General features: G+C 42.1%; 1 protein-coding gene across 2 annotated transcripts in view; it reads left to right on the forward strand.

Annotated features, from left to right (window-relative positions):
* Positions 1–14021, forward strand: part of COL6A2 (collagen type VI alpha 2 chain) — a 51879-nt gene extending 37858 nt beyond the window's left edge. The window contains exons 25-28 of one of the 2 annotated variants that reach the window (XM_077448160.1): positions 940–1092; positions 2565–3017; positions 3390–3428; positions 8818–9367. In XM_077448160.1, coding sequence (XP_077304286.1) covers positions 940–1092; positions 2565–3017; positions 3390–3428; positions 8818–9113 — 941 coding nt within the window. In that variant the 3' untranslated portion in view covers positions 9114–9367. Of the gene's footprint in view, positions 1–939; positions 1093–2564; positions 3018–3389; positions 3429–8817; positions 9368–12167 lie in introns of those variants that run through there. The other variant, XM_077448159.1, reaches the window with a different exon arrangement.
* Positions 14022–17165: the final 3144 nt, after the last annotated feature.

Below are 17165 nucleotides of genomic sequence, written 5' to 3' on the forward strand. Positions count from 1 at the left end.
ATATGGCTGATCAGGAGTGCAGTTAGATAATCCGGGGAGATTGAGCTCATAAACCAAGATTCCATCTGTACACCAACATGGCACCAACATTTCAGTTATGGCCCAAAAGGGGGTGGGAAAGAGGAGAGAGAGGAAGGTAATGAAGTTCTAGAGAGAGGAGGAAGTGAGGTAAGAGAGGGGGTAGGATGAGGTAGGATAGATGGGTCACCTAGGAGGAGTTATCTCCAGGGTATAGAGGTATATGACAATATTTAGCCCAGGGTTCCCACATGAGTTCGAAAACATGGATCTTGTCTTGTAGAATACTTACTATTTTCCCCTGCGCCATAATCCAGGAGATTTTGAGCTTCACTGCTGAGATTGGGACTGAGGTTTTTTTCCAATGAGATGTGTCAAAAAACAAAAAACAAATCCTTAATACCTTCTTGCACAGCTCCACTATGTGGTCATGTGGTCAACTTCTGCTGGCTAACATCAGAGGGGAATCTCAGCACCTCCTGCTGCTCTCCAGCAGAGCTGTGGATAAAGTTATTTAGGAATATAGTCTTTAAAAAATTTATGTCTGCCTAAAACAGAGGGGATGCCATCAATTTCAACTAGTGACTTAACAACCTCTTTAAGCATGCAAGCAGAAGAATGTGCTTAGATGAAAAAAGCTCTACTCTCGATGAAAGAAAAGAAAATGCCCAAGAAGACTCATGAGGTGTATGGACGCATTTTGGCCTAGTACAAGAACCAGCAAGCAGCTCAAAAAATGTTTTTTAAAAAAAGTTTAAAACAAATATATATATATATTATACAGAGTATATTTACTAAGGCTACCAGCATAAGGATTAAACTAGTTGATGTTGATATTGACTGAAAGAGTTTGGTTGCACTTTAAATATAAGAATGTTTTCTAGCATTGTGTGAACTGTATTGTACCTGTTCCTTTTTCAGACTGTGAAAAGCGCTGTGGTGCTCTGGACATTGTTTTCATTATTGACAGCTCTGAAAGTATTGGCTATACCAACTTTACTCTGGAGAAGAACTTTGTCATTAATGTTGTAAGCAGACTAGGATCCTTCGCCAAAGATCCAAACTCTGACATAGGTACAGTACTTTAGAACACTGCAGTCTAAGACTATTAGGTGTTCAAAAGAGAATCATGTCTACATTTTATTTATTTAACAATTGAATTTTGTATTTTACATAACATCGCACAGATCTTTATTTTGTTTCAAAGAGGACAAAGGTAAATCCAATCATGACTTAAAGACCAAGTCTATTTTTTCAATAATTGACCAGCGATTCTACCCCCCTCTCCTCCACTGTCCTCTGCAGATCCACCCACTCTATGATTCGGCACCTATCCTCTTCCAAGTTGAATGACCCTCCTTCCCCCAACCCATGAGAGAGGCCTGGGGTTGAGGCGGGGGAATTGTTTGGGGCTTAAATCTCTTTTAATACAACCTTTTTCTTTAGTTCAGCCTTAGACTTATTTAGAAATGCAAGCTTTTCCATAATGGTTGACTTTAGACCTATAGGAGTTGATTGACTAAAGCCAGATAGACCATTCACTTTGCAATGAAAGTTGAGCTTCGCAAAGGAATTTTCCCTAGAGCATAGTGAATAGAGCATAGCCAATCACTAGCAAGGAAAATAAAAAACATTATTTTTGCACATGATTGCCATTTATGCAAGTCCTTAACCTCCCTGGCGGTATGATTCATTCTGGTTTTAGGTGCTGAAAGCGGTACAATTATTTTGCATGGAAATTTGGCGTTTTATATTGTAGTCCTGTAATTCTTAGGAATAACTCTCTTAAATCTGTTCAAACCAGTGTCTAGCAGACATCCTGGGTATGATAAAGTTTATAATATAATAAAGAATAATAACAATTATTCAATAATGTAATCAAATCCTAAAACACTGAAAAAGGGACACTTTTGGTTGCTATGGACAATCTCTAAATTTCAGGCAGAAAAAACAGTATTTATAATATAGAAGTGCATGCAGGGCACTGCACAGACCACTAGGGACAGAGGGGGTGTGTAATTGTTTAATACAGTACTGTAATCTGTAAGATTACAGTACTGTGTGTGTTTTGTGTCTTTTTACTTTTTTGAATTTGGCGCCGATCTCCGCTCCCGTGAGCCGTAACATCGCAGGGAACGGATCTCGGCGGCATTTGACACTGTGTGAATCGAGCGGAGGACAGCTCGATCACACAGCGCGGAGGACATCCCTGGATCCAGGGGACAAGGTAAGTAACTCTCCCTGTTTCCTCCCTGCATCCAGCGGTGCGATCCCGAGTCTGGCTTGGGGTTACCGCTCGTGTTAGTAAAATCCCAACCCGAGCCAGACTCGGGATTACCGCTAGGGAGGTTAAGCAGCTATGGAAAAATCACTGCAAGGTGAACTTTTGTTTTAAGAGACAATATTATAAAAAATTATTAATTTTGGTAATAGCCTTCTATTAGCCTTCTGTTATATTTTTGTTTTACGTGTTTAAAAGAATTGTGGCTAGTTTAGATATAATAATAAGAGCTTATTTGCTAATATAGTTGGATATCACTCTACAGGTGCTCGAGTTGGCGTTGTCCAGTACAGTCATGAGGGTACTTTTGAGGCTATTCAATTGAATGATCCCCGCATTGACTCTCTGTCCAGCTTTAAGGAGGCAGTGAGGCGTCTGGAGTGGATTGCGGGAGGAACATGGACACCCTCTGCTCTGCAGTTTGCCTATAATACACTAATCAGAGAAACAAGACGTGACAAAGCCAAAGTTTTTGCAGTAGTGCTCACTGATGGTCGTCATGACCCAAGAGACCCAGATGATGGCCTGAATTCACTGTGTGGTGGGGACGTCACAGTCAATGCTATTGGCATCGGTGACATGTTCAACAAAGAGGATGATGCTGAGACTCTGACTTCCATCGCCTGCAACAACCAACAGCAAATCCAGAAGATGAAACTTTTCTCTGAACTGGTTGCTGATGAGTTCATAGACAACATGGAGGAGCGACTGTGCCCAGGTATATAGAATATACATTTATGGCATACCCCTACAAACAATAGCTTATATAGTAAGTATATAGCATTCCACAGTTTCTGAGAGCAATCTTTACACAGATTTACAGGGTAAATAGAAGGAATAAACCAAACATTATAATAGACTAAAAGAGCCAGTAATGCAACTTTGGTTATTTCCTATTTCAAGTAAAACTGTTCCACAGACCAACAACTCTATACATGCATAGTTACTGTATATAGTTCATTGAAAGGCACATTATGATGTGGTTGATTATTAGAATTTCTTATAGAGGTGTTACACTTAGATTGCATTTGCTTTAATGTTCTCAGATGCTAAAATGTTCTTTAATGTCTAAATGTTCTAATCTTTGCAGACCCTCAGATTGTGTGTCCAGACCTGCCATGTCAATCAGGTAATTATAACTTAAAGGTAATGCATATCTATCCCTTATTCTAATGCAATACGTAGTGTGTGAACTTGTCCAACTATCACTACTGGAAAAGACAGACATTTCAAGGTAATGCCACAAGTCCTCAATGCACCCTAACCATGCATGCTTCCGGATTGTCTCCACAGTCATACAGGTGATACAGAGGGGGCCTATTTATAAAGCTTTGCAGATTTTTTAATAATAAACATCCCTAAATATGGTTATTTTTTTATTTTGCATTTGTTTATCATTTTTTTCTAATGTTAGGCACCATTCACATTCGGGCAGTCTAAGATCACTGGCAGAACCATGTGGTTCTGGAACGTGGTAAAATCGCTGGAAACCGCACAAAACTCAACAAAACATGTGCAATAATGCAGAGAGCAGCTCAATGAAAAGATTGGTGCTGCTCCAAAAAGGGGCAATAAAAATGCAGATTCAAAAACACTGTGGTCAGTACATGTGAATGGGGCCTAAAATTTTAATTGAACACTATTTTTTAAAATTGCTGCTGTTTTTCCAACATATAGTTATTTAAATGAGGAGTATAGCCAAAGATTTTCTGGATAGACTTCTCCTGGAGATCACAGGAGTGCAGTTCCTTCTGCATACAGGAGTGCAGTTCCTTCTGTGACCCATTTTCAATCGACATCGAGCTAAAGTCCAAGGTCAGCTGACATCATTGGGCTGCTACAGGCTCGGGAAAGATAACGACTGTAAAGTCAGGGTCCACCCAGATGCGTGGATCGACAGCTGGCTCAGCCTCTTAGTGAGTTGCTGAAACCCTAAACTAGCTGCTCCCGCCCCCTGCACAGCCCGGCACTCCAGTGAGTGCTGGAGGAGCAGAACAGACAGCCAGTGGCTGACAGTGACCGGCTCTCTGCTCAGTGAAGACTGAGAACTGAGCAATCAGTGGTGTTTGATCGCTCAGTTCTCAGTTTTAGAAGCAATGGGAGACAGATGAAGCATTGAACTGATGCTGCATCCAACTAAGTGAGTATAATGCCGCGTACACACGATCAAACAATCCGGTGGAAAAGTCCGGCAAACTCAAGTCCGCCAAACAATCCCCCGTGTGTAACCTCCGGCATACTTTTTTGACCCAAAAGTACGGCGGACTTAGAATGCCGTGTTGCACTCTTCCCGCCGGACTCGCATTTCGGCAGACAATCCGGCCGTGTGTATGCCAGTCCGCCGTACTTTTGAAATGAGCGGACTTTTCCCGCCCGGAGAAAAGTCTGCTCATTTCGAGCGGGTCTCCAGGTAGGCGAGGCCCACGAAGGAGATGTCGCTGGCCCCGCCGCCTGGTATGAACTTAAAGTGGAACCCCAACGCCGAAAAAAATCGGCGTGGGGGTCCCCCCCAAGTCCACAACAGACCCTTGTCCGAGCACGCTACGCGGCCGGCCAGGAAAGGGGGGCGAGCGAGCGCCCCCCCCCCCCTCCTGAGCCGTGCCAGGCCGCGTGCCCTCAACATGGGGGGTGCCTTGGGGAAGGGGGGACCGTGCGGCCCCCCACCCCAAAGCACCTTGTCCCCATGTTGATGAGGACAAGGGCCTCTTCCCGACAACCCTGGCCGTTGGTTGTCGGGGTCTGCGGGCGGGGGGCTTATCGGAATCCGGGAGCCCCCTTTAATAAGGGGGCCCCCGGATACCGGCCCCCCACCCTATGTGAATGAGTATGGGGTACAATGTACCCCTACCCATTCACCTGTAAAATAAAAGTACAAAAAAAACACAACACACGAGATAAAATACTTTATTGCACAGCTCCGGGGGTCTTCCGTCTTCGGGGGTCTTCTCGCCGGACTCCTCCGCTATCTTCTTGTAGCTCTTTTACTAGCGGAGGAGCCCGGCTTTCTTCCTCGCCGCCGGCCTCTTCTTCCGACTTCGGGGGTCTTGTCCCCCTCTTCGGTTCTTCTGCCGGGCCACCGCGCCTTCTTATAGCTCTTTTACAGGCGGTGGCCCGGTCTTCTCTCGCCACCGCCGCCTTCCGTTTTTCTTCTTCTTCTTCTTCTTCTTCTCCAGGAGATGTTGACTCAACGATCTCTCCGGCCGCAATGCCAGGGACGCTCTGCGCTGCCACTTATATAGGGACAAGGGGCGGTGTCACATGGGTTTATGTCACATGGGTTGGTCACATGGGTTGATGTCACATGGCGACAGTCCCAGCATCCTCCGGGACTGTGACATCGTAAGTGGGCGGGGTCACCATGTGACACCAACCCATGTGACATAAACCCATGTGACACCGCCCCTTGTCCCTATATAAGTGGCAGCGCAGCGCGTCCCTGGCATTGCGGCCGGAGAGATCGTCGAGTCAACATCTCCTGGAGAAGAAGAAGAAGAACGGAAGGCGGTGGCGGCGGCGAGAGAAGACCGGGCCACCGCCTGTAAAAGAGCTATAAGAAGGCGCGGTGGCCCGGCAGAAGAACCGAAGAGGGGGACAAGACCCCCGAAGTCGGAAGAAGAGGCCGGCGGCGAGAAAGAATGCCGGGCTCCTCCGCTAGTAAAAGAGCTACAAGAAGATAGCGGAAGAGTAAATCGGCGAGAAGACCCCCGAAGACGGAAGACCCCCGGAGCTGTGCAATAAAGTATTTTATCTCGTGTGTTGTGTTTTTTTTGTACTTTTATTTTAAAGGGGGCTCCCGGATTCCGATAAGCCCCCCGCCCGCAGACCCCGACAACCAACGGCCAGGGTTGTCGGGAAGAGGCCCTTGTCCTCATCAACATGGGGACAAGGTGCTTTGGGGTGGGGGGGCTGTGCGGCCACGCGGCCTGGTACAGCTCAGGAGGGGGGGGCACTCGCTCGCCCCCCCCTCTCCTGGCCGGCCGGGTAGCGTGCTCGGACAAGGGTCTGTTGTGGACTTGGGGGGGACCCCCACGCCGATTTTTTTCGGCGTTGGGGTTCCCCTTTAAGTCCATACCAGGCGGCGGGGCCAGCGACGTCTCCTTAGCGGGCTACGCCTACCTGGAGACGCGCTCGAAATGAGCGGACTTTCCTCAGCGTGTGTGGGCGAGTCCGTTCATTTCAAAAGTAGGGCGGATAGTACGGCGGACTTAGTACGCCGTATTAGTCCGCTCAAAAAGTGCCGTGTGTGGGCAAGTAGCCCGTTCGGAAAGTCCGACGGACAGTCTGGCGGGAAGTCCGCCAGAATAAGTACGTCGGACATACCGCTACGTGTGTACACGGCTTTAATGTTTATCTTTTTAAGCTATACTTCTCCTTTAAAGAAAATCTGTGGAAAAATACAACCCCCACTACCCAGCAGTCATCTATGTGCCTGCATGATGGTTGAGACCTTCCATTCTGTAATCTCAAAACCAAAATCTGAAATTAGCAAACTCATTAGATGCTTGTAGTTTTAAAGTCCCAACAAAAAAGAGAATGGGAACCGCTCTCCTTAAAGAATCATCTTCAGTTTACTGTAACATAGTGATGCACCAACATACCACCTGATGCTTAACAAACCTACATATTTGACTCCTCGAGGAAGCTTAGTCATAGAGTCATGACTAATCTCCCTTGAGAAGTGAAACATGTGAGGTTTGTTTAGCACCAGGTGGTATGTTGGTGCATTGCTATGTTACAATAAACAAAAGATTATTCTTTAAAGCGGGAGTCTGTGTTTCCCAGCAGGCAGCGGGGGACCTTCGGAAAGGGGCGTAGATTCTGCGGAAAGGGGCGTACCTTCTGCAGAATCTACGCCGGAAGTGGGTGCAGATACCTGTACTGTACAGGTATCTGCACCCCCCTCCCCCCTGAAAGGTGCCAATTGTGGCGCCGGAGGGGGGGAGGGTTCCAATGAGCGGAAGCTCCACTTTAGGGTGGACCTCCGCTTTAAGGAGAGTTGCTCCTCTGATCCTTCTTTTGGGGAAGAGTTGTTCAGTGGTGGGAACTGATGGCGGCCTGTAGCAGAGCATTACTTTGTTAACTCCATAGGTGGTCACAGACTCTGGCATTCCCCCTTCCACAACACAAAGTTTGAGGTTTTCCTCAATAAAAAGTACAAAGATAATCGAATGCTGTGTGCTAGAGCAGCCTTTCATGGCACAATTTAACAGCATACAAATAATATTGCCATTGAGGAGGGATGAACTTTATTTATTCAAATGCAGTCTTACAAGGAAAATTGGTTACAGACTGGTGAGGACGTTTTTAGATGCTGCCTACCTGGCTTCAGCCAAAAAGTTCCTCACCAAGGAATTATTTTCATAGCTCGCCCACTGTCCTGAAATGAAGAATAATCCCCATTATATTTGGCATATGTGATGAATGAGACATGCAAATACCTTCTGTTCTAAGAAGGCTTTATTGTGCTTCACAATGACTCCATCGCAGGGCTTTTGATTACTTTAGCCCCTTCTCACCATAACCACCATGATTACGGTATACTTTCTCATTTATTTTTATGGGAAACAGATGACATGCAATTGTAGTTATTATCTCACCTGTTACCCATCAGTCAGCCCATGTATACAGTAAATCTTAATTATAGAAACTAGGAAACCAGCTAGCAATGATCAGAACAATCGAGAATCTATTCATAAATGTTGTATTGAAATCAATGTGTGAAACAAAAGTGAAAGTTATGTAAATCTCTAGTGAAAGCTGTTATAAACAGACCCCCTATATATTGCTTGCAAGTGTTGATCTATTTTCTTTGAGTTCAACTAGACATGCTGTTTTAACGACCATCTGAGCTTTTTTCCAAGATGTTAAGATGAAAAATTTAAAAAAGTGAAATCAACAAACAAGTCAACTTCTTCTATGTTAATCCCCCCCCGCCCCTAATTGGATGGCCCATGTCACACATCCAGTCAATGGCAGCAACTTGTCAATGATAGGATTGTTACAAAAGAAGAAAGAATGGTCACCTGTACATAAAGTATTTGCATGCTGAAGAATTAGATACTGCAGCAAATTGGTCAGGGAGGCAGTGACATGTAGGGACAGATGAATGCTCCTAGGAACAGGACAGCTAGCGTGACATGGCCCTAAAAGTGCCTTAAATAATTTAACTATTACAAATAATTGTGATCAAAATAATAATGTGAGGATGTATAACTATATCTTTTTGAAGATCATTTTATCTTTCTACTGTACTTTTTTTTTTTTTTACACTGCTTCTGTTGCTGCGATTTCACTGCATGATCTGTCTATCTGGTTCCTGTTTCTGACCCCCTGTGTGATCTGGTAGTTTGGTGTAGTCAAAAAAGAGGCAGTGACATCTTTGCAGAATTAGAGGGCTAAAACACTGAGGACATTATAAAGTTAAAAGGCAAAAAGGATCTCTAAATGCTATTGGTCTAATAACAATTGTCTCAGAGGAAAGGGAGCCCTGACCCTGTCCTTCTGACACTCACTTGCAGGTCGGAAGGGACATAACCCAACAACTATCGTTAATTACGACCTTAATGAAGAGGGTGTGGAGATCGCCTTTCCCAAAACCATCCCTCAGGTTGCTGAATTCCTTGAGTCCCAGAAGGCGAGTTCCGAGCCCCCAACGCAATCCCAGCTCATTGCTATGATGGTTTATACGGCTGAGAAAGCCAAGTTTTCCAATGGAGATGAGAGGCAGAAGTGGACTGGGCTGTTTATTGACACTTTTAAAATGGTTCACACAGACATTGTAGGAGACTCAGAAGCTCTAATTGGACTCTGTTAAATCAGAATGGTCGCCCCCAGTTAGAATTAAGGTGGTAGATCCCTGTTACAGGTTTAACGGGTGTATGCATTCGGGTTTGTATTTTCAAGTTGTGAAGCATAGTCAGGTGTAGCTTTATACTATAAGTAGAGATATATAGTTGGTCCTCAGACAGGATTCTGGAGGGGCGCATTATCAATAAATCTATATTGAAGAGTTTGTCTTGTAAATGTTTTGTATATGTATAAAATATAAAGATTATATATTTGTTTGCATATTTTGAAAACTATTTAAAAATTTGTTTCTGTCAAGTCCCCTTTCTGAAATTTCTTGAAATATTTTCTTGTTATTAATACATATTAATAACAGTAGCAAGTAGTTTTGCTGGAATAATTTGATTCCTTCTACAAGTCCCCTGTTGACATCTTAATCCTCTGATTCTTGTATACCGCTATCTGATTCTTTTTATCCAACCTTCCTTAACAGCTTTTGCTTATTCATCTGACTAGGTTCAACAGTTAAAATAGTTATTTATTATGTAGAGTAAAATGTGCATAAAAATGTTCTTCCCTCCCCAAGCCAATTTGTCATTCTGAAGTCATGATGAATAGTAATGCCCACATTTTTTCATGTCACGCAGCCATTTTAATACAATGCATCCCTTCCATTATCCATCCCTTACAATATAGTTTTGCTAAATTTAGCCTCAAATGTCAAAACATGGACAGACTAAAACAAAATGTAAAAAAAAACCTCATAATTTGTGCATTTTGAGGTTTGGTGTGCCCTCCTTACTATACTGTCACTGTGCTCTTATGGTAAATACATATTTGGAAGAATCTTGCTACCTAATGACTAATCGTGGAATACCATTGTGTTAGGAATCTAAGGCTGAATATAATTAACGAAATTTACTAAGCATTGCCTCTCTTTAGGAGACAACTATTTATCACTTTCCTTGTCCTTATACCATATAAATAAATAATAATTTTGATTGGGGAACCTATTTCAGTAATCATGCCATGTAGCTTATTTACCAATGCATTGTGATCTACTGTATACTGCATTGTGTACATGAGTATATACCATATATATGCATGAACATACTTACAATGGCTTGCCTTTATATTGCAAGTATGTAATACTGTGCTGTTTTTCTGTTGCTTTGAATGTGGCAGGATAATCTTGAACTTGTTAAAGTGTTGAAGGAGATGTTACTTTAACGTAGATAATTTTAGTCCAAGTTTAGGTGAGCATATGTGTGGGTGGATACCATTGTTTAGTCTCTCCTCTTTTCTAAATGCGGTTTATGATCAAAGGTAAATATAAATTTTGCATAATGATCATTGATCTGTATGTAGTAACATATATATGCAAACTTGACCACAAGGTAAAAATGCCTTAAAATGGTAGAAACACAGTCAGCATACATTAAAGTGATTGTAAATGATCACTTTAAAACAACCCATTCAGTTTAAAATAGAAAGGCAAAACATTTTTTTATAGATATAAAAATAAAAATAAATATTATACATACCTTTTTTCCCTTTTTTATAAGTGATCACATTCCCTCTGTTCTCAGCTGCATAAGAGCTGGGGGGAACAGAAACAGCAGCATACTGAGCTTCTCATTGAATGGCTGTGCAGCAGGGGTGTGTCATTGGAGGAGAGTACACTGAGATCCCAACATAGCTAGAAAACTGACCATGGGGTGCTCTTCGGCTTAGTGTTTGGTCATTTTTTAATAGGAAAACAAGGGGACTGGCAGGAACACCAGGGATTTCACACAAAGGATGAAATACAAAGAGAACAGGATACTTTTTCATACAAGTACATGGTACAACAGCCACATATCAGGAATATGAAGTGTTGGGGTAACAAATGCTTTAACCACTTCAGCCTCAGAAGATTTTACCCCCTTCCTGACCAGAGCACTTTTTACAATTTGACACGGCGTAGCTTTAATTGATAATTGCGCGTCCGTTCGACGCTGTATCCAAACTAAATTTGCATTCTTTTTTTCCACAAATAGAGCTTTCTTTTGGTGGTATTTGATCACCTCTGTGGTTTTTATATTTTGCGTTATATACAAAAAAATAGTGACAATTTTGAAATAAATAATAATATTTTTTACTTTTTGCTATAATAAATACCCCCAAATTTATTTATTTTTTAAAAAAAAGTCTTCATCAGTTTAGGCCAATATATATTCTTCTACATATTTTTGGTAAAAAAAATCGCAATAAGCGTATATTGATTGGTTTGCGCAAAAGTTATAGTGTCTACACATTATGGGAAAGATTTATGGCATTTTTATTTTTATTTTATTTTTTTACTAGTAATGGCAGTGATCTGCGATTTTTAACAGTACTGCGACATTGTGACGGACAGATCGGAAACTATTGACACTTTTTTGGGACCATTAGTATTTATACAGCAATCAATGCTATAAAAATGCACTGATTACTGTGTAAATGTCACTGGCAGAGAAGGGGTAACATTAGGGGGCAATCAAGGGGTTAATTGTGTGTTCCCTCAGTGTGTTCTAACTGTGGAGGGATAGGATTGACTGAGAGGAGACATATCGTTTTTCCTACTTAGTAGGAACAAACGATATGGCTTCTCTTCCCTGACAGCACAGGGATTTGTGTGTTTACACACACAAATACCCGAGCTGGCACTCGTGCACGCAATCGTGTGTGGCCGGTGGCGATCGTGCCCACTGGCCAAGCGCATTGGGTCCCCGTCGTGCTGTGGCACATGAGTGCCCTCTGGTTGCCACTAAAGGAATGGACGTACCCATACGGGATTTCGCCCAGGCGAGCCATTCTGCCCCAGTATATCTGCGTGAGCCATCCACGTTTCACTACAAGTAATGACATATTTATGTTACTATATAAAGGTCAATTATCTCTTTGTCAGCCTTCTGATTATTAACATAATCCTGAGAGAGGAGAGAAGGAAGAAGAAATGTAAAAATAACTATCTGCAGATATCTTAGGATGTAGAGCTATGTAGTATATATAGTGTGTATATGACCTGTATACATAGTATATATACACCTTTCTTTCACAGAGCTTGCCGTTGCTCAGTGCTCACAGCGCCCAGTGGATCTCGTCTTCCTTCTGGATAGCTCTGAGAGGATTGGAGCACAAAACTTCAAACAAGCAGCATTCTTTGTGGAGGAGGTCGCAAGACAGCTGTCACTATCGAAGAAGGATGATGACACAGCTAATGCCCGTGTGGCCCTTCTTCAGTATGGTGGAAAAGATGAACAGGCTGTGGCATTCTCTCTTACTTACAACCTTACTGAGATTTCCCAAGGTCTTTCACGTCTCACTTACTTTGACTCATCCTCAAACATTGGAAATGCCATCATTTATGCCATCAACAACATCCTTCAAGATAAAACCAGAGGAGCACGAAGGTTTGCAGAGACCTCTTTTGTCTTAATCACCGATGGTGTTACTGGTGATGAAGGCTTGAAGGAAGCTGTTTCAGCAATGAAGAAGAATAATGTGGTCTCTACTCTGGTCTCTGTGGGAACAGACCTTGACATGCAGGTTCTGAAGCAGCTTAGTTTAGGTGAGAGTGCAGCCATCTTTAAAGAGAAGGAATATGCCAGGCTAGCTGAAAATGCCTTCTTGGACAGATTTGTGCGTTGGGTGTGCTAATTGAGAAACACATAGGGTATTCCTATTACTCAATGCTCTACAATTATTTTAATGTTTCTTAATTGATCTGGGTTGAATCCTCTTAAATGTTTGAGCTGAACATCATACATAGGATTCCACTTAGGTTACTGCAGTTTAGAAAGATGCGAGAGATTTATGTGCAGAGCATTGTGTAATGAGCAAAATGTGGTCTTGCTGGAAGATGTTTAAATAAATCTGTTTTAATTACTGTGCTACTCCTTGGATTGACCATGTATATCCACAAGTCGTATAATAGCATTGTAATTAAGAGAGCATTTTCTAACGATGTAATAAATCAGAAAGATTAGAAAAATCATTATCAATCTAGAGGCCTATTTAAAAACATGGTTCAAATGATAAGAAGATTTGATTTTACCTATAGTAATCTTGTAGCTACCAGTTTTTAGCAGTTTAGAATACCTCAAAGAATTTCATGGATGGTTGTTCTATTGGTAGTGTGTAGGAGAGGGGCATAGTAATGGGGTGTAGTTTGATTGGATTGTTAGGGGGGGTTGATATATTGTAGGGAGTATGAGCAGATCAGCAAGAGAGCTTAACAGTCACAATTCTGCATGTGAACATATTGGGAGGTATACTTCACTGCGGTGAATACACGTTCAGTTGGTTGTTATCTGCAATTGCACGCCTTTGCCTTTTGCGCCATGTTTTTAAATGAGTCCCAAATTAGAGACAGACATGCAGATACTTGTAAATTTGGACAAATACTTCTAAAACAACTGGCTATGTCTTTTTATGAAAGAGTTATAATTTGGCAAACAACTTTTGAAACACAAAGAAACATAAAATGTAAGTCAGGAAGCACATTTAGATCTGCACTTACCTAAAGGTAATGAGTGTATCTTGTGTTTCTAAAATTTGAATTTGTTTTGTTAATATTGTAACTAAGGGAAAGTTTTTTTTTTTTTTATGTGTGACTTGGATTAGTTACTGAACATCAATGCAGCTCATAGTGTCACATTCAGACATGTCAGTGTCACTGTTGCTTGTCACACATATGTGGTGCTAACTGCAGTTCACGTCACATGGTGACCTGAATTTAAACCTGTGGCAGGGGTGGGAAGGGGGGTACACAAGAGGGTATTTTTGTACACTGGCAAGAGAGGATTAGGCCCACACAACAGTTTGTTGTCACATAATGCAGAAACCCAGGAATTAATGAACTATTCAATTTTTTTTACTGGAACTGTACTGACAATAAAATGTTCTCCTGTCATATTGTGTCTTTTTTCTTTTTTCCTTTACTTCCAATAAAAACATGCTTTCTATAGAAAATAATAAAAAATCACTTTGTCTTTAACTGCCTGCAGAGTTTAATGAAATTCAAAGAAAGGTGGCTAGTCAGTTCTTTGAAAAAGTTATACCCAGTATGTTCTATTTCAGTCGAAAAAATCACCTGTACTTGTAAAGTGATTGGGAAGTCTCATTTTGTTTTCTATAAAAATAAACATGTTATACTTATCTGCTCTGTTGCAGAGGATTTGCACAGAGCTGCCTGGATCCCGGTCTTCTCAGGTCCCTCTTCGGTGCTCCTGGCCCCTCCCTCCTGTTGTGTGCCCCCACAGCAAGAAGCTTGCTATGGGGGCACCCGAGTCGAGTCACAGTTCCCTGTGTCCATTCAGACACGGAGCCGCGACCCGGCCCCATCCCCTCAATCTCCTGATTGGCTAACTGACTTTCATTGACAGCAGTGTGAGCCGCTGCTGTGTCTCAGCTAATCAGGAGGCAGAGAGACAGACGGTCGAGACACTCGTCTTAGGGGGTGCTGGGGAGGCTGCAGAACACAGAAGGCTTTCTCCATGCAGATAAAGGATAAAGGAACCTTCTAACTTCACAATCATTTTTCGTAGCTTTTCTATTTACTTCAATCCTACAATCCTAATAGTGTAATAGCCGAGCTTATTTAAAAGGTGTGGCTGGACCTTGTCCAATAGGCCAGTATGAACAACAGAATGAGCATAGTGTTATGATATTATGTCTGGACTGCAGAATGTAGAATAATATAAAAAAAAAAGATTGATATGACAAGAACAAAAAATTGCACACCAAACCATATTACCAAAAACGCAGCTCTGCCATTCCATAGTTCAGACACATCCCATTATCCCTCTTGTGCCCTACTATTGGTCCACCTCTATGACATGTGGCCTTAACAGTTGTGTGTTAAAGGAGGTGGTAGGGGGTGGTCCTGTCTTCTCAATAACAGCAGCTGTTTTTTTTTTTGTGTTAGGGAAGGTTTAAAACCCCTATCAGTTTGTTTTTCGTCCTGCTATGGAGATTTCCCTGCATTTTCCTTCCTTAAGGCACAAAAAGCAAATCTCTCTAGAGTTTACTGAAATTCCCATCTTAGAGAGTTGTCACACAACAGGTGTCCCAACTTTATGTCCTGGAAACCATAGTCCCCAGGATCAATAGTGGGTGAATCTTACCAGCAGGGCCAAAGACTGCAATTAAAAATTAAAGGAGAAGTTTGGGGTAGATAAACAAACATACATACTCCCTTTCAAGCTTTCCCCCGCCAGCTGTAACAGGTGTTTTCTGTACTTACAGAAAATGCACGTAGCCTAAAAAAAAAAGATTGCAGCCACTGCATCACAATGGGGGTTATTTACTAAAGGAAAATCCACTTTGCACTGAAAGTGCACTTGGAAGTAAAGTCGCTGTAGATCCAAGGGGGACATGCAAAGAAGATAAAAAATAGCATTTTAGCTTGCACATGATTGGATAATAAAATCAGCAGAGCTTCCACTCATTTCAGATCTATACCTTAGATTTAGAGCGACTGCACTTCCAAGTGTACTTTCAGTGCAAAGTGGATTTGCCTTTCGTAAATAACCCCCTATGTCTGTAAAGAATTAGGTCATGGTATAGCTAATAAGAGTTAGCCACATTCAATGTTAATGTTAACCACTTAAGGATCGGAAGGATTTGCCCGCTTAATGACCAGGCCACGTTTTGTGATATGGCACTGCGTTGATTTAACTGACAATTCCGCAGCCGTGCGACACTGTCCCCAAACAAAATTTACGTCCTTTTCCCCCCACAAATAGAACTTTCTTTGGGTTTGTCGCAAACAAACAAAGAGCAAAATTTAAAAAAAAACTATATTTTTTACTTTTTATTATAATAAATATCCCCCCAAAAAAGTAAAAAAACTAATTTCTTCATCAGTTTAGGCCAATTTATATTCTACATATTTTTGGTAAAAAAATCCCAATAAGCGTATATTGATTGGTTTGGGCAAAAGTTATAGCGTCTACAAAAAAGGTAGGGGATAGATTTATGGCATTTTTATTATTCACTTTTGTTTTTTTAGTATTGGCGGTGGCTGCAATTTTTAGCGGGACCATGACATTGCGGCGGACAGACACTTTTGACACTTTTTTGGGACCATTGACATTTATAACGCGATCAGAGCTAAAAATAGCCACTGATTACTGTATAAATGTCACTGGTAAGGAAGGGGTTAACACTAGGGGGAGATCAAGGGGTTAAATGTGTTCCCTCATGTGTGTTCTAACTGTGGGGGGTGGGACTGCCTGGAGGAGGAGACAGATCGCTGTTCCTAATCTTAAGGAGCAGCAGATCTGTCTCTCCTCCCCTGACAGAACGGTGATCTGTCTGTTTACATTGACAGATCTCCGTTCTATCTCTGTCAGGATAGATATGGGTGGCCGGCAGGTATCGCAACCACCAGCCATGCGCATAGGCTCTGCGTCGCACTGCTGCCGCGCACGCCCCCTAGCTTTCTCAGGTATAATGTTTCTGACAATCAGTAGAACTGAGGAAGCCACTTGGATGGTTAGCAAAATGTCTTTAACATTATAAATCACGTCCAGCTGAATGTTATCAAGTACAATTTTTACTCCTTTTTTTTTTCAATTCAGTTTTTATATTCACATATTGTTAGATAATATCTGATCCTAAAATAGTTTTTTCATTGTAAGCCTGTTTCAGGCCATCGCCTTTTAGAAACTCACCATGTAGAGTTTAGGATACATTTTTGCCTTCACTCATTGTCATGCATTTGAACAATTATATTGTTACATAGTCAGTAAGGTTGAATAAAGACACCAGTCTATCCAGTTCAACCTGAGTGAGTGTCTACAATTGTTCCTATCCCTGTACATTGCACACTCACATTGGTCCCTAGCCCCAAGGAGCCCACAATCCAAGGTCCCCATTCATATACTAGGGCCAATGTTGGACAGAAGCCATTTAACCTACCTGCATATTTTTGGAGTGTGGGAGGAAACTGGAGTGCCCAGAGGGGGCCCACGCAGGCACAGGGAGAACATGCAAACTCCAGGTGGGTAGTGTTGTGGTTGGGATTGGGATTGGGATTGGCATTTGAACCAGT

Source organism: Lithobates pipiens, unplaced genomic scaffold, assembly GCF_037356315.1.
Source record: "Lithobates pipiens isolate NorthernLeopardFrog02 unplaced genomic scaffold, aLitPip1_a1.2 Scaffold_22, whole genome shotgun sequence".
Classification (NCBI taxonomy): domain Eukaryota; kingdom Metazoa; phylum Chordata; class Amphibia; order Anura; family Ranidae; genus Lithobates; species Lithobates pipiens.